General features: G+C 37.1%; 1 protein-coding gene and 1 non-coding gene across 3 annotated transcripts in view; both read left to right on the top strand.

Annotated features, from left to right (window-relative positions):
* The window catches only part of TMEM116 (transmembrane protein 116), an 85,331-nt gene that overhangs the window by 3,650 nt on the left and 63,254 nt on the right, over positions 1-18,427 (top strand). For both annotated transcript variants that reach the window (XM_039254725.1, XM_039254649.1), the window contains exons 2-3: positions 10,318-10,364; positions 11,328-11,391. In XM_039254725.1, coding sequence (XP_039110656.1) covers positions 10,351-10,364; positions 11,328-11,391 — 78 coding nt within the window. In that variant the 5' untranslated portion in view covers positions 10,318-10,350. The remainder of the gene's footprint in view (positions 1-10,317; positions 10,365-11,327; positions 11,392-18,427) is intronic.
* Positions 11,104-11,209, top strand: LOC120223397. The gene has a single exon (XR_005526291.1). It is a non-coding gene; the product is annotated as a U6 spliceosomal RNA (small nuclear RNA).

Here is an 18,427-nt window from a genome sequence, read left to right as displayed (position 1 = left end):
GCCCGACGCGGGGCTCGAACCCACGAACCGCGAGATCATGACCTAAGCGAAAGTCGGACGCTTAACCGACTAAGCCACCCAGGTGCCCCTTAAAAATATTTTTAAAAAGAATTCTTTTAATATTCAAAAAAAGAATTCCTTCAGTATTAAACAACTTTATACATTTTTCATGTGCCATACACTCCTTTGAGGGTGAGGGTTACACTGGTGAACAAAATAGATGTGTTCCCTGCAGACCTGGTTGTGGAGACCAACATTAAATAATCACACAACTAAATATGTAATTACAAATCGTGATAACTCTAAAAAGAGAAGTTGAGGGCCTGTGAGAAAATATGATGGGGGCTCAGTTGGGATTGGAGTTCATGGAAAACCTCTGTAATCAAGTACATGTAAGCTGAGATACGACCTAAAGAATGGGGGGAAAAACTGCCTAAAGGATGGATAGTTTTCAGCTGTCAAGAAACTTGTGTGATAAGAGAGACCTTAAATAATTATAAATAAACATAAAATTGCAGATTGTGTGTTAGGAAACATTTTAGGAAAAGAAACTAACATGTGCAAAGGTTCTAGGGTGAGAAAGAACTTAAAATATTTGAGAACTAAAAGAATTCCACTCTGGAATCTATCCCTTAGTAACAAAATCAGCACAGAAGGAGGTGATAAGTACAGAGAATAGGAATGTTTATTGCAGCATTGTTTGCCAAAGCCAAACAAACAAACAAAGAAAAAGAAAAGGAAAAAAACCAAACCAAACCTGAAAACGACTTGAATGTCTATAAGAGGAAGTGTTGGATAAATGATCTTTTTTAAGTAGGCTCTCCATCCAGTGTGGGGCCTGAACCCAAGACTCCAAGATCCAGAGTTGCATGCATACTCTACTGACTGAGCCAGCCAGGCACCCCTGGATAAATGATCTTTTGTAGAATATTACAGAGCTCTCAGAATGAGTTAGAACTATTTCCATGAAATACTAGATGAAAAAAGAAACGTATTCAGAAATATATCATCCCATTTATAAAACCCTACAACCATAACAACAACCTCTATATAAATATATGTATTTGGGTACGGTTTTGTTTTGTTTTGCACAAAGTAATCTTATTTGCAGCAAATAAGAAAATTATGGAAAATAGCTTTCAAAGCTGTGACTCCCCAAGACAGTAAATGGGTACCTTTTGTTTAGGGTTAGGTGGTATATATGTATATTTTGTTTGGTTATTTATTTATTTGCATTTTTTTGTTTTGTTTTGTTTTGTTTTTAGTAATCTGTGTACCCAATATGGTGCTTGAACTCATGAGCCCGAGATCACAAGTCACATACTCTTCCAACTGAGCTAGCCAGGTACCCCAGGGTGAATAGAAAAGGGTGCATGTACCTTAATGAAACATGCCTGTACATATATTGTGTGTTATGTAAATAAGGCTGAGGCACCTCTTTGGGCAGAGATTTTAGTATTATAATGAGGTAAAGGTAATTGCAGGTCATTCCAGGGGTCCATCAGGGCATTAGTTCAAATGATGTGGATGTTCTGGATTGGTGGGAAGTCTTATCAGGGCAGTTGCTGTCACCCAAGGAGTGGTTCTAGATTTCATTTGCCTTTCCCTGGTGCATGCTTCAGTAATCTAAAAAACTGCCTCCATTGTCTTTATTTGGATATATTTTAAGGACTATAGAGAAAAATATGGAGAAGTAGATTAGGCTTTTAACATTTGTTATAGTCCAAAGGAATGGAGAGAAAATAAGACAAAAGGAAAAAAATTACTATGGAATAATGTTCAGGAAAATGTATAATATAAAATACTAGCTGTAGAATTACTACAAATATGTAGAAATTGAATACAGGGACAAGGACTTAAAAGTAACATCAATAAATAAAACATTGACTAGATGATGAGATTGTAGGAAACTTTATTTTGGAAGAACGTTTTAGAGAGAGGGAATAGCTATTGCAAAAGATCTGTATTGGCATATTGGATGGATACACAGTGGCAAACCCTAAGATAGTCTCCAATAGTCCCTGCCTTTTGGTATTCATACTCTCGTGTAATCCTTTCTCCTTAGCTTTTGGCAAGATCTGTGGTTGGTAGACTACAGGAAAGGTGATGAAAAAAGTTCTGACTTCCATCTTGCTGGGAGGACATCTTGCAGAAATCCACATGGCAAAGAACTAAGTGAAGCATTTAACCAACAATTAGTTTGGAACCTAGGCCCTTAGACCTAACAACCCTCAAGAAACTGATTTTTACCAACTTTGTATACTTGAAAGCAGATCCTTCCCCATTTGAGCCTTCAGAAGAGACCCAGTCCTGGTTGATAGCTTGATTACAGCCTTGTAACAGATACTGAAACAGAGGACCCAACTAAGCTATTCTTGGACTCCTGATCCAGAGAATCTGTTAGGTAATAAATGTGTGTTTTAAGCCACTAAATTTGTAGAAATTTGTTGTGCCACAGTGAATAACACACACAGACATGCACACACGTGCGCATACACACACACAATTTGATAAATATGCCCACTATATTTCTTTTGAAGTTATTGATGGAAGTGTTTTACAGAACTGTGCCAAATCAGAATGCTGATTCACTCCATTAGAAGTCGTTTTTTTGTTTTGTTTGTTTGTTTTTTGAGAGAGAGAGAGAGGGAGAGAAAGAGAGCAAGCATGAGTGGGGAAGGAGCAGAGAGAGAGGGGGAGAGAGAATCCCAAGCAGACTCCTAGGTCAGCATGCAGCCTGATGCAGGGCTCAATCTCAGGAATCTGAGCCAAAAGGAACCTCAGGAACATGAGCCAAAAATCAAGAGTTGGACACTTAAACCAACTGACCACCCAGGAGCACCAGAAGTCATTTCTAAGTTGATATCGATCAATTAATTAACACTCTCATAGGCTTAGCTATGCAAAAAATGCCATTAATTGTGCTTCCATTTTGTCTGTATTTCCCTATTTTTATATCATGAAATTTTTCATCTAAAACTTTGTAAAAATCCCGTATATACTATGTTAATTCTATCCAAAGGGGATGGGATTAGTCTGGCATGATTTTTTTATAAATCTATTCTGATTTGGTGGTTACTTTTTAAAAATTGTTTAAAAAGCAAAACTTTTGAGTAGTTCTTTCTAGAATCGTATTTGGGTTCAGTACTGAGATCTTTTTTTAAAATTTGTTTTCCAGTTTATTTATTCATTTTGAGAGAGAGAGAAAGAGTAGGGGAAGGGCAGAGAGAGAGAGAGGTGGAGAGAGAATCCCAAACAGGCTCCATGCTTTTAGAGCCTGATGCAGGGCGCAAGCTCATGAACTGTGAGATCATGACCTGAGCTGAAACCAAGAATCAGATGCTTACCTAACTAAATCACCCAGGCGCCCCAGTGCTGAGATTTTTGACTTATGGTTTGCAGATTCTACCCTCCTTTCTCCTTGTAAAAATTAAAAATTTAGTTACCACCAGTTTTCTACAATTTCTAGCAAGTTCCCTATTTTTACTCAAATTCAGATTTCATCCAGTGGTTTATTGAGTTAACCTGAAAGTTTCTTTTTTCAGGGTTTATTTATTTTTGAGAGCCAGGGAGCACAAATGGGGAAGGGACAAAGGTGGGGGGGGGAAATAGGGGATCCAAAACAGGCTCTGTGCTGGCAGCCTGATGTGGGGCTAGAACTCACAGACTGAAAGATCATGGCCTGAGCTGAAGTTGGATGTTCAACTGGCTGAGCCATCCAGGCACTCGAGGTTTTTTGTTGTTGTTATTTAAGTTCAAATTAGTTAACATATAGTGTAGTATTGGTTTTAAGAGTAGAATTTAGTGGTTCATCTTTTACTTATAACACCCAGTGCTCATCCCAATAAGTGCCCTCCTTAATGCCCAACACCCATTTAGCCCATCCTCCCTCACCTTATCTCCAGCAACCCTGTTTGTTCTCTGTATTTAAGAGTCTCTTATGGTTTGCCTCCATCTCTGTTTTTTATCTTACTTTATTTTTCCATCCCTTTCTGTATGTGCATCTGTTTTGTTTCTTAAATTCCACATAGTAAAATCATACGATGCTTTTGTTTCTCTGACTGACTTATCTGCTTAGCATAATATACTCTAGTTCCCATCCATGTTGTTGCAAATGGCAAGATTTCATTCTTTTTGATTGCTGAGTAATATTCCATTGTGTTTATATACCACATCTTTATCCATTGATCAGTCAATGGACGTTTGGGCTCTTTCCATAATTTGGCTATTGTTGATAGTGCCGCTGTAAACATTAGGGTACGTGTGCCCCTTTGAATCAGGATTTTTGTATCCTTTGCATAAATACTTAGTAGTGCAATTGCTGGATTGTAGGGTAGTTCTGTTTTTATTTATTAATTTTTTTGAGGAACCTCATTCTGTTTTCCAGAGTGGCTGTACCAGTTTACATTCCCACCAACAGTGCAAAAGGGCTCCCCTTTCTCCACATCCTCACCAGTGTCTATTGTTGCATGAGTTGTAAATTTTAGCTATTGTGACAAATGTGAGATGGAATCTCATTGTGGTTTTGATTTGTATTTCCTTGATGATGAGTGATGTTGAACATCTTTTCATATGTGTGTTAGCCATCTGGATGTCTTTGGAAAAGTGTCTATTCATGTCTTCTGACCATTTCTTTACAGGATTGTTTTTTGGGTGTTGAGTTTGACAGATTCTTTATAGGTTTTGGATACTAATGCGTTATCCAATATGTCATTTGGATATGTCCAATATCTTCTTTCATACCATTGATTGCATTTGAATTTTGTTGATTCTTTACTTTGTTGTGCTTTTTATCTTGATGAAGTACCAGTAGTTCATCTTGTTTTTCTTTCCCTGGTCTCTAGAGACACATGTAGTAAGAAGTTGCTGTGGCCAGGTCAAAGAGGTTGCTGCCTGTTTTCTCCTGTAGGATTTTGATGGTTTCCTGTCTTACATTTAGGTCTTTCATCCATTTTGAATTCATTTTTAGTATGGTGTAAAAAAGTGGTCTAGTTCCATTCTTTTGCATCTCACTGGCCAGTTTTCTAAGCACCATTTGCTGAAGAGACTGCCTTTTTTTCCATTTAACCTGCAAGTTTTATCGAAGTCCTGGAGTATAATTTGTTCAGACCATGAGTGGTGGATTCATTTGGAACAGTCAGGTGCTCTCTTACAATGTTTATCTTCAGTTCCCTCTTACAAAGTTTGTTTTACACTTTTTATTCTAAATATTATTATTCTCAGTAGAAAAGATACAAACATGTTATCCATTAATCATTACACAGTGAGTTACAGCAGTGGGATATTTACTGTGTCCCTATAAAATTTGCCTATTTACAGTTCATCCTTTTAAAGTATACAATTCAGGGGTGCCTGGGTGGCTGTCAGTTGAGTGTCCAACTCTTGATTTTGACTCAGGTCTTGATCTCATGGTTTGTGGGTTTGAACCCTGTGTCAGGTTCTGCACCCACTGTTCAGAGCCTGCTTGGGATTCTCTTTCTCCCTCTCTCTTTCTCTGCACCACCCCTGCTCATGCACTCATGCTGTCTCTCTCTCTCTCTGTCTCTCAAAATAAAAAAATAAACTTTAAAGTGTACAATTCATTGGGTTTTAGTATATTCATAAAGTGTGCAGCCATCACCACTATATTAATTTTAGAATATTTTTGTCACCCTAAAAATAAATCTTATGCCTATAAGCAGTCACTTCCCATCTTCTCCCAAATTACTTTCTTAGCCCTAGGCAACTACTAATCTACTTTGTGTGTCTATAAATTTGCTTATTTTGGACATTTCCCATGAATAGAGTCATACAATTTGTGGTCTTTTGTGATTGGCTTCTTTCGTTAAGCATAATGTTTTCAAGGTTCATCATGTTGAAGATGCATCAGTACTTCTTTTAATTGCTAACATTTCATTATATGGATATACTACATTTTATCCATTTATCAGTTGCTGAGACATTTGTGTTGTTTTTACCTTTTGTCTTTTATGATTAACATTGTTATGAATATTTGTATCCAAGTTTTTGTGTGGACATATGTTTAATTTCTCTTGGGTAAATACCTAGAGGCAGAACTGAGTTTATACCTAGGAGCTGAGTGATGTAGTATTACATTACTACACCAGCAGTGTATAAGGGCTTCTCTTCCTCTACGCTTTCATCAACATTTGTTATTTTTTATTATAGCTATCCTAGTAGGTGTGAAATGGCATCTCATTGTGATTTTTTTTTTTTTAAGTAGGCTTCACGCCCTGCATGGAGCCCAAGTGAGACTTGAACTCATGACCCTGAGATCAAGACCTGAGCTGAGATCAGGAGTTGGAAATTTAACCAACTGAGCCACCCAGGCACCCCAACATTGTGATTTTAATTTGTATTTCTTTTTTTTTAAGTTCTTTTTAATGTTTATTTATTTTTGAGAGAGAGAGGGGCAGAGTGAGAGATGGAGACAGAATCTGAAGCAGGCTCCAGGCTCTGAGCTGTCAGCACAGAGCCTGATGTGGGGCTCAAACCTATAAACCTTGAGATCATGACCTGAGCCAGTCAGATGCTTAACCAACTGAGCCACCCAGGTGCCTCTTTTGTATTTCCTTGATGGTTTATGATATTAATCCTCTATTCACGTGATTATTAGTCATTTGTTTATTTTGGGGGAGAAATTTCTATTTAAAACCTTTGCCCTTTTTAAAATTGGGTTGTATTTTTATTACTGAATTGTAGTTGTTTTTTGTATTCTCTATGTAAGTCCCTTGTCAGATATATGTTTATAAATATTTTTTTCCCCTGGATTGTCTTTTCACTTTCTTGATGGTATCCTTTGAAGCACAAGCATTTTTAATTTTGAAGAAGACCAATTTATTCTTTTGTTGCTTATGCATTTGTAATCATATCTAAGAAACAATTGCCTAATAAAAGAGCTCCCTTGATGTCCCAATAATTTTTTAAAATTATATTTCCCTGTATTTCTATTAACCAGGTCTCCCCATTAGAATATTGTATGGGTTATATGAGAACTATGAAGTCAGAATAACTGAATTTGAATATTGGTATTCCCACATGATAACTTTGTAACCATTGGAAAATGACTTTTTTTAGGAGTTAAAAATTTATTGAATACACTGCAAGGAAGCAGCAGGCAGGATAGCAAAGCAGAGACTATCGTCAACCTTTGTTTTTTTTTTAAGTTTACTTATTTTGTGGGAGGAGGGGTAGAGAAAGAAGGAGAGACCGAATCACAAGCAGGCTCAGCACTGTCAGGACAGAGCCCAGTGTGGGGCTTGATCGCATGAAATGTGAGATGATTACCTGAACCAAAATCAGAAGTCAGACACTTAACTGACTGAGTCACCCAGGCACCCCCAAAGGGAAGTGACTTCTTTAAGTCTCAGTTTCATCGTCTGAAAAATGGGAATATTACTTGGGTGCCTGGCTAGTTCAGTTCGTAGAGATTGTGATTCTTGATCTTGGCCCCACGTTGGGTAGAGAGCCTATTAAAAAAAATTTTTTTTAATGCGACTATTACCTCAAAGATTGTGTTGAGGGTTAAAATGGTTAGCATAGAGGGGTGCCTGGGTGGCTCGGTTGGTTGAGTGTTTGATTTTGGCGCAGGTCATGATCTCGTGGTTCGTGGGTTCAAGCCCTGCATAGGGCTCTCTGCTCTCAGTGCAAAGTCCGCTTTAGAGCCTCCTTTTTTCTTTCTCTGCGCTTCTCTCCCTGTCTCTTTCTCTCTCTCTCTCAAAAATAAACATTTGTAAAAAAAGAAAACTAAATGCTTAGCATAGAGCCTTGCACATAGAAAGCAATTGATAATTGGTAGCTATTAATACTAGAAATCTTCTTTAAGTATATTTTTTGCTTAAATAAAAATGTTTTACTTGGTAAGTGTCTTTCTTGACTTTGTAGCCACAGTAGTAACTTGCTCATGGTAGAAGTTTAATGAATATCTGTTAATTTAATTTGATACATAAAATATAGCAGCCATTACATTAAGTGTGCTGTGATGTATTTTTTAAATGTTTATTTATTTTGAGAGAGAGAGAGAGAGAGCAAGCACATGCAATCAGGGGAGGAGTAGAGAGAGAATCCGAAGCAGGCTCCGACCTGGGCTTAATCCCATGAACTGTGAGAACCTGAGCCAAAATCAAGAGTTGGAAACTTAACTGACTGAGCCACCCAGGCTCCCTGAGCTGTGATATATTTGAACTTACTAAGATACTAAGTAAAAAGAGAAAACTAAAAATAAGTACCACCCACTTCATTTGGGCGTGGGTTAGCCCTTGCAGAAAAGGAAGATAGCAAGATTATATTTCCAAAGACATTTCAAGGGGGAGCAGTGCTTAATATATAAAAAGCAAGGGACTAATTTAGAGAGAAAAACGGAAAAATAAATCCCTAAGTAGAAATTTGGTCAGTGGCATGAGACATTTTAGAAGAAATGTTAAAGGAGAAAAATTCTTATGTCAGGAGCAATAGACTGATTTGGCATGGCTGTTGCCTGAACAATTTGAGATTTGTTCTGAGACAAGAGTCCTTTGTCTAAAAGCATTCTCATATCACTTGGTGAGACTGTCATTAGTCCCCTCACCCTTATTAGACAGATGTATGATTAGAGTCCTCAGAACACTCCTCCCTGAGACCTTATGGTAGGGATTTTTGATCCAGAAATTTACTTGTATTTTTATTTGTTTATCTAATAATATAAGCAAAGTGGTTAGAGCATACCTCCACTTAACAGTTTCCCATCAGACCCTACTTCTATTTAATGATGTCCCTTCTTATACTCTACACTATATTCTTAGCCTCCTTTGAATAAATGAAACACATATTTAATTTACTGAACCCATACAAATGATCCAGTTTGTTGTCAGTAAATATTTGTAGAAGGTATGAAAGTATAGTTAGATGAAACATAAATGGTTACATAAATGAAATGGTCTTCCTTCTGCTTTCTCCTTACTCTAGTCTTTGTCCAAATTTCACCAAATTCTTCCAAATTGGTTCAAATGACAATTAGTGTATTTTTTTATGCAGATAATTTGAGGTTTTGGTATAAAAGCCATTTTTCCTTCTATATTACAAGCTCCTGGAAGTCTTGTTCTGTCTCTTGTCTTTATACCTTCTGTAGCATAATGCTTTACACAGAATTGGTATGTAAATATAAGTCTATTAAATGAATCATGTAGTTTCATGTATTTTTGATGGGAATTTTTGGTATAGAATATTTAAGATGTTAAAATTAACTATTAGATATTAACAACTTCTCTTTACAGCTTTTCTTGGTTGCTAAAAATTTATTGGTTGCTTCAATATACAACTCACTTTTCTACCACAGGCTTTTGTCCCTAAACATGGCAAGTTTTAAGCAGATCTCCCTTCTTCCTTATTTTTCTGTCCCTTTGTTCTGTTCCATTTCTCTCTTACAGCTCTATTTATCTTTTCATTATGACTCATTCTATTTTTTATCATTCCTGCCTCTTGCCCCTTCTTACAATTCTTAATGCTTTTGAGAACTTTGTTTCCATGTCACCTGCTCTTTCTATTTTTGTTCTTTCTGCTTGGCTTTCTCCTCCACTTGGCTTTCGCCTCCACTTGTCACCACCTTCTCCTTGTCCTCAAGATAAAGGGCCTGATTGGGTAGGAAGGAGCCTAGCTGGGACAGGGGTGGAGCCACCTGTTCAGTGCTTAGGGGCTCAGAACCTGAGAAGGATCGGGCTGGTTAAGCATAGCTGGGGCTGAAGTCCCTATGGCCTTCCGGCTGGTGACTAGCATTCTGGAGGACAATTGGGGTTTGGTAAGCTTAGAAGTTGTCCCTTTCTTTTTTTTTTTTGCTTCCCCTTTCTTCCTGCTTGTTTTGTATTTTTCATTCATAGTATCTCTTTACTATTAACTTTTTTCTTCCTCTTTTTTTTATTACTTACTATTCTATTTTTTCTCTGTGTAGCTGTCCATCAACTCTATTATCTATTTGCTTTTCCTATTACCCATTCTTTTCACATATCTGTCTTTCCTCTCTCAAAATTTAACCTTACCTACCTCTTCTCCATTTTATTCTTTCCCCTGTAGATTTTCCCATCCAGTTCTCTTTTCATTTAGTCATTCTATCGACCTCTTTATTCTTTTTATCTTACTGTTTTCCAGAGGTGGTGCAATAAGAGAGGAAATGAGGAGCCACCTGCCTTTCCAGAGCCTTTCTACTCATTCTCAGACCTGTAGGGTATTTTGATTAGGCACTGAAGAGTTTGCTCTGCACAGATACTTAATAAACAGTGAAATTGGAGTGAGGTTGAATATTAAATGTAAAAGGCTTAATTTTATTCTCACTTTGTTTTTATTTAGGTTTTTTCTGCAGTACAGTGGATACAATTTGTTATGGGTATTCTGAGGTAGGTTTATTTAATCTCATGTACTATGACTATATTATAAGCAAAACTGTAGAATTCTGAAGTTTTCTACATTTTTCCCCTAGGTATTTGCTTATACTCTTTAGAGAAAAATGCTGTTCTTTACCATGTTGACATTTTCTTAATGTTTTATGTATTTATTTTATTTTTTCTGAGAGAGAGAGAGTGTGTGAGTGAGTGAGAACATGCACAAATGCTTGTGCACACTGGGCAGGGGCAAAGAGAGAGTGGGACAGAGGATCTGAAGCAGGCCTACGCTGACAGCCGAGAGCCTGATGCTGGGCTTGAACTCACAAACGGTGAGATCACAACCTGAGCCCAAAGTTGGATGCTCAACCAACTGAGCCACACAGGCGCCTCACTATATCGACATTTTCTTTTTTTTTTTTTAATGTTTTATTTATTTCTAGGAGAGAGAGAGAGAGACAGCGTGAGCAGGGGAGGGTCAGAGAGAGAGGGAGTCACAGACTCTGAAACAGGCTCCAGGCTCTGAGCTGGCAGTCAGCACAGAGCCCGACGCGGGGCTCGAACCCACGAACCGCAAGATCATGACCTAAGTGAAAGTCGGACGCCTAACCGACTAAGCCACCCAGGCGCCCCTATATCGACATTTTCTGATTCATTAAATGTAGCATCAACAACAACAAAAAAGCAGATTGAGAGATAATATCTGAAAGTCAAAGGACTTAGTAGGCAGGATTGATTTGCAATCAGTAGTAAAGTGCTTGCTTTGGCAGCACATATACTAAAAATTGGAACAATACAGAAAAGAGTAGCATGGCCCCTATGCAATGATGACACAAATTCATGAAGTGTTTCCTATTTTAGAAAAATGTGCAGCTCATTTTACATCTCTTATATGTCAATAAAGCTGTAAAAAATTATTAGCAAAAATGAAGGATCCCCAGTTGTCCTGTTTTAATGATCACCTTTTATCTCTGTCAGTGTTATAGGTTCAAGTTCACTTATTGCCTGTGCTGTATTCCAGAATATACAGAAATCTCCGGAGGTGAGGAGTGTCTTTTTGTGCTTGATTTGAACTTTTAGTGACTCAGACTTTGATGTATATTTGGTTTTTTTGAAAGAGAAAGAGAGACCGAGCATGAGTTGGGGAGGGGGGACAGAGAGAGAGGGAGACACAGAACCTGAGGCAGGCTTCAGGCTCTGAGCTATCAGCACAGAACCCCACGTGGGGCTGGAACTCACAGACCACAAGATCATGACCTGAGCTGAAGTCAGACACTTAACTGACTGAGCCATCCAGGCGCCCTGGGACTTAGCCTTTGAAATAAGACAAATGTCATCCATAAGTAATGGAATAATTCTGTGAATTACTTGTAAATTTGTCATTATTTTACATTGAGATATTTTACTTTATTTTAAGTTTTATTTATTTATTTTAAGAGAGAGGGAGAGAGAGAGCGCCCACTCACACATGCATGCAGGGGAAGGGCAGAGAGAGAGGGAGAGAGAGAATCCCAAGCAGGCTCTGCACTATCAGCATGAAGCCCAACACAGCCCCTGAATTCACAAACTGTGAGATCATGACCTGAGCTGAAATCAGGAGTCAGATGCTCAACCCTAATTAGTCACCCATTGATATTTTAGGCATAGTCAATAGTTTTACCTTTTATTCTAAGTAATTATTTTTAACTATAACAATATGGAGAGATTGCCTACTAAATGTGCATTTTTTTTGTTATGCACTGATTATTAAAGTTAAGGAAACAGAGTGTTGTTTGAATCCTATATTAACTCTAAGCACAGTAGGGTCCTGCCAAGGGGTGAATTGTCTGATATTGATATCTTGGTAAAATTGTTAGTAGGGCTAGGAAATAGTTCAGAGACTGTTGTACAAAGGATACTAGTTTTGCTGTTCAGGCCTTCTAGGCAATTACAATTTAATGGTGAAAACAGAGCAAAAATACATTCAATGTAAAGTTATTTATACTAAAAAGATCAAGTAAAAAATTTTCCTGTACCTCTTCCTGAGGTACAATTGACAAACAAACAAACAAGCAACCTTACTGATTGAGAGAGGACCAGGAAGAGTAATGTATTTCCTAGCTACAAAAATATTTTAAGAGAAATGTAAATACTGTTTCTCTAACAAGGCCAAATGTTAGAAAATTAGACAAAATGTAGTTCAGGCCATAAATGGGAGAGCTTTTGTATGTAGAAATTGTCATTGGGTTTTATTGGCCCACTTTAATAATCAAAATAGTTTTGTATGTTGAACACTTTCTGAGTTCCAAGTATACTGGTTGCTTTACAAACTTTATCTTATTGGCCCTCACCACTTTCCTCTGAGAATGATGGTATTAGCTCCATTTTATAGATGAGGAAATTGAGACTCAAAGTTATAAAATGACTTGTTCATGTTTCACAGTAAGTAGCAGAACAGAGATTTTCAAAAGCCCAACTTTATTTTTAAATGTTTGTTTAGTTTTGAGAGAACATGAGTGGGGAAGGGACAGAGAGAGAGGGGGACAGAGAATTCAAAGTGGGCTGCAAGCCCAATGCAGGGTTTGAACTCACGAACCATGATATCATGACCAGAGCCAAAGTCTAGACAGATCCTAGACAGATGTGCTGTTTTAAGTACATTTTTCATTCAATCCTTAAAACAACTCTGTGAAGTAGATATTATTAATCTGATACTATAGTGAGGAAATGGAATCTTGGTAAGGTGAGGCATTTTTGTAAGGTCTTATAGCCAGGAAGTTGTTAGAGCCTGAATTTGTGTATAGGATGGCCTTGTTCCAAAACCTTTCCCCATATATACTTTTTAAACCACTGAAATATGATACCTAATAAAGATAGAGTTTTGAATTTCAGACGTAGAATGTGACTCTGTAAGTAAAAGTAGAAAATGGAAGTCTTGATACTCTATTGTCATTGCCTGCCAAGTAATCTTAGGCCACACATCTTCCCGTGATTCAGCTTCCCTAATGTTTGTCTCCTTTGCTGAAATATGAATTAATATGTGTTTAAATCAATAATGTATTAGTTACATAGTAGAGAGAGCTAAGCAGAGATTCTCAGTCTCTGCATTATTGATTTCTTGGGCTGGATGATTATTTGTTGTGGGAGGTTGTTCTACACATTAGGATGTTTAGCAAACTTACCCACTGGCTAGAAGCTAATCATCTCCTCCGACCTCTGGGGTTGTAAATACCAAAATATCTTTAAATGTTGCCAGATGTGTTCTGGAGGAGGCAAAATCGCTTCTGGCTGAGAACCACTGCTCTAAGGTGACCTCTCGCATGATAGTGGGTTAGAGCTTTATAAAGATATGACATGTAGTTTGGCCTAGGATGTGACCTTTAGTTTCTCTGGCTTTAGTTCGCATACTTTTCACACTACCTGAGCCTAAAGGACTTTAGCAATAGTCACTAGTTCACTGATTCCTGCACGTTCTGTTTTCTGGTGTAGGAAAAATTACAATTTTTCCAGGTTAAGAATGTCAGCCATTTTCCACTGTATTCCTTTATCCTTTACCAAAGAACATTTTTAACAGCATAAAATGGAAGGCTAATATGAAAACACATACATGGAAGGTTAATATGAAAAAGACAAAAATAGTCTATTAAATTAAAAATAAATATAGTAAACTGGAGAAATCCATGGGGAATCTTTGAGGGAACTAGCTGATGAAACAGTGACTCAGAGAGGCAACCTGAAGAGAGAAGAAAGTGGCCCAGGCCAGCCTATGTTAGAAGAACACTCAAGGGGCTCCTGGGTGGCTCAGTTGGTTAAGTGTCCGCACAGGCCCAGTGAGGAGCCCCGTGCAGGGCTCAAATTCACTAACCATGAGATCATGACCCAAGCCAAAATCTAGAGTCAGATGCTTGACTGACTGAGCCATCCAGATACCCCTAAGGATCACTTTTGATATTCTATTGTAACCTGATTTCACTTGAATAGAAGTACTGGGGTGCACCTGGATGGCTCAGTCCATTAAGCGGCCAACTTTGGCTCAGGTCATGATCTTGCGGTTTGTGAGTTTGATCCCTGTGTCAGACTCTGGGCTGACAGCTCGGAGCCTGGAGCCTGCTTTGGATTCTGTGTCTCCCTCTCTCTCTGCCCTATGCTCACACTCTGTCTCTCAAAAAAAATAAATGTTAGGGGTGCCTGGGTGGCTTAGTCAGTTAAACGTCCAACTTTCGCTTAGGTCACGATCTCGTGGTTCGTGGGTTCGAGCCCCGCGTCGGGCTCTGTGCTGACTGCCAGCTCAGAGCCTGGAGCCTGTTTCCGTCTGTGACTCCCTCTCTCTCTGACCCTCCCCTGCTCACACTGTCTCTCTCTCTCTCCTAGAAATAAATAAAACATTAAAAAAATAAATAAATAAATGTTAAACAAAATTAAAAATTAAAAAAAATTGGGAGGCAGTTTTGGAAGACTGTTAATAAGAACTGTTTTAAGTCTTTGATATCTCCAGGGGAAGACTTTCACACAGAGCATTTCCTCCCCTCTCTACCTCTTATCCTGCTTTTGACTTACATTAGGTTCAAATTAGGCATTTTTTTTTTAAAGAGTTTTTGCTTTCATATTTAGGACTATGTCATATGCTTTTTTGTGTCTTCTGTATTACCATACATTGTGCTGATTGTACCTTTCCTTAAACCAAGGGCTATACTGTACTTTTCTTTGTATTACCTCTGACATGGTATCTTGTAAACACAGGTAGGGTGAAATTTTTCTTGATTTCAACAATAGGTACTCAGTTAATTTTTGTTGTTTAAGACTGATTTTATCTCCTGTTACTAGAACTCATGGTTTTCCAATCATGAGTGAAAGTACACAAACCTCTTTTTATCCATTTCCCTAACAAAGACTTGAGGTATGCTTTAATGGCAAATAGTTCTCTCTATATAAGGCTATTTATTGTATCAATGACCATAAATAAAATTACATTCTTGCTCACAAAAGCCTCTTGGCTGCTTTTCTCCTTCAGTGTTTATTTTGTGTTCAGTTTTAATTTTTTACCTATTAACAGTTATAAACTTGTGGGAGGTCATGGGCCAGTAGAATCTATGAATGTGCCATCTGGCTGGAATTTTAGCAGGCTTACCCAGAGCAAAGACTATATATGGTTAAAATAATAATCATATCTGATATTTATTAAATATAATTTAAAATGCTATTTCTCTTTTTTTTCTGTTTGTCAAAGCAGCTTGACCATTTATATCTCTTTGCAGCATATTAGCATCTTAGCTTTCCTGTCTTTTGGAAGAGGGTTATGAGAAAAATTCCCTTTTGTGCAGATGAGATTGGTTTTCATATTGGGTAGTATGTGATGATAATTTAAAAAAATTTTAAATTTACTTCCTCTTTTGATATATATCAGATGTAGATTAGAATGCATAAAACATATATGTATTGTTTAAAGAATGATTATAACCATTAAGGAGAAGGATTGGAAATGCCTGTACCCCGAAATAAACCTGTGCTCCTTACCGGTTCTAATTCTTTTCCTCACCTTTGGAGGTAACCACCAGCCATATTTTTGTGATCTTAATTTCTTTTTTATTTATGGTTTTGTCAGTAATATATGTATTTCTAAACAATGGAGTTCAGCTTATTTTTGAACTTCTTATAAGTGGACTAATATTTTATATATATTTTAATATATATTTTGCAGTATGCTGTTTTTTCTCAGTATTATTTGTGAGATTTATCCATGTTATGTATAGTTCTGGTTCATTTCATTTTCACTGGTGTTTAGCATTCTGTATTATGAATATACCACAATTTATGTGTCTGTGTTGCTATAAACAATCTTGTATATGTATTCTGGTATATACATGCAAACATTTCTCTAGTGTATTTATCTAATAATAGAATTACTATATGAGATGCATATCTCTTAGATAATACCAAACTTTTTCCAAATGGTTGTGCTAGAAGGGTCTTTACTCGGTTGCTTCATGTTTCCATTACTACTTAATATTGTCAGACTGAAAATATTTTTGCCATGAACGTGTAATATTTTTCTTACTGTGGATTTAATTTTCATTTCCCTGATTACTAATGAGGTTAGGCATATTTTTTTATTGCTTTCTAAGAGTTTTTGTTTGTTTTTTATATTGTTTTGATACTAGTCCTTTCTCAGTTTTATGTGTTGCAAATATTTTCTCCCATTTTGTATCATATCTTTTTACATTCTTTTTCTTAAGTAGGCTCCACACTAGGCATCTCTCTTTTTATTTTCTTTATGGTATCCTTTGACACATTTTTCTTTTTAGCCAGTTGGATTTTTATCCTTTAGAGCCTTTTTGTTTTGTGTAGGAAAACTTTCCCTGGCCAGAAATTAAAAATACTCTCCTCTGTTATCTAAAAAAATTTTTTAATGGTTTTTGCCTTTTATATTTAGGTATTTAATTCAGTCAGAACTTATTTTTGAGTATGAGATAGAAGGTAGGGGTCCAGGGTCCCTGGGTGGTTCAGTCAGTTAAATGTCCAACTCTTGATTTCAGCTCAGGTCATGATCTCACGGTTCATGAGTTCAAGCCCCATGTTGGGCTCTATGCTGTCAGTGGGAGCCTGCTTGGGATTCTCTTCTCTCTCTGCCCTTCCCCTGCTTACTTGTTCACTCTTTCTCAAGACTGAATGAATGAATGAATGGATGAACAAATAAATAAATAAAATAGACATCCGATTTTATTTTTATCCGTATAGATCCCCAGTTGTTCCAACATCATATTTTGAAAAGACTGTCCTTTCTTCATTGATCCAAAAACTATCTCATGGGGTGCATGGCTGGCTCAGTTGGTACAGCATGTGATTCTTGATCTCAGGGTTGTGAGTTCAAGTCCCATATTGGGAGTAGAGATTACTAATATAATAATAATAATAAAAGTGTTCTGAAAAACACTATCTCCATCACGCATCAAAAATCTGCATATATGTAGATCTGTTCCATTTGTCCATTTGCCTGTCCTTGTGCTAGTGGCACAGTATCTGCACTCTTTAATTTTGATATGTATAGGACAAGTCTTTTTTTTTTGTCAAGAATATCTTAGTTATCTTGATATTTTGTATTTCTGTATCAGATGTAGAGCCAACTTGTCAAATTCCATAAGAAAATATGTTGAGATACAGCTGAGATTGCATTTAATCTATATGTCAATTTAGGGAGAACCGACATTTTTGTAATCTTCCATCTTAAAATGACCATGGTATATTTCTTCACTGTAGATCTTCTTTGGTGTCTCTCAATAAACATTTTATAATTTTCTCTGTAGTAGGAGAACCACTTTTTTTTTTTTTTTTAGAAAAGTGGGAGTGGGGAGGCTAAAAGGTAAAGGATACTAGAAAGTGACAAAGAGAGGTGCCTGGATGGCTTAGTCGGTTAAGTGTCCGACTTCAGTGAAGGTCATGATCTCTGGTTTGTGGATTCAAGCCCCGCATCAGGCTCTGCACTGACAGCTTAGAGCCTGGAACATGCTTCAGATTCTGTGTCTTCCTCTCTTTCTCTCTGCCCCTCCCCATGTGTGTTCTCTATCAAAAATAAATAAAAACATTTAAAAAAGTGATAAAGACTTCACTCGCGGGGTCAGAAATTGAGAGACAGCATATACAATTCATACTGGTATTTTTTTCCCCTCTGAGTTTTCATTGATGAAGTAAGGTGAATAAGGCCTGAGGATCTAATGTGTAGTGTGGTGACTATCATTGGTAACACTGTATTATGTAACTGAAATTTGCTAAGAGAGTAGAACTTAAATGTTCTCACCAAAAATGTGTGGTGATGGAGATGTTAACTTGGGGAAATCCTTTCACAGTGTACACATATATGAAAAAAATCACATTGCATGCTTTAAATATCTTATAACTTTTTCAGTAAAGAATAAGACAAATGTAAATTAAACTTAAGATTTAAAAAAACTTGTTTTTATTTTCTTTGAGTCCTCAACAATATCCCTAAACACTCAACTGATGATCTCATTTTGTATTGTTAGAAGATGTTGGCTATGCAACTAGAGCACTTTTAATTTTCTATTTGTGGAATGTCTCCATTGCAAAATTTTTCTTCTGTCCAT

Source organism: Hyaena hyaena, unplaced genomic scaffold (assembly GCF_003009895.1).
Source record: "Hyaena hyaena isolate Hyena2069 unplaced genomic scaffold, ASM300989v1 scaffold_0, whole genome shotgun sequence".
Lineage (NCBI taxonomy): Eukaryota > Metazoa > Chordata > Mammalia > Carnivora > Hyaenidae > Hyaena > Hyaena hyaena.
The sequence above is the reverse complement of the archived record's forward strand: the minus strand, read 5'-3'. Positions and strand labels throughout refer to the sequence as shown.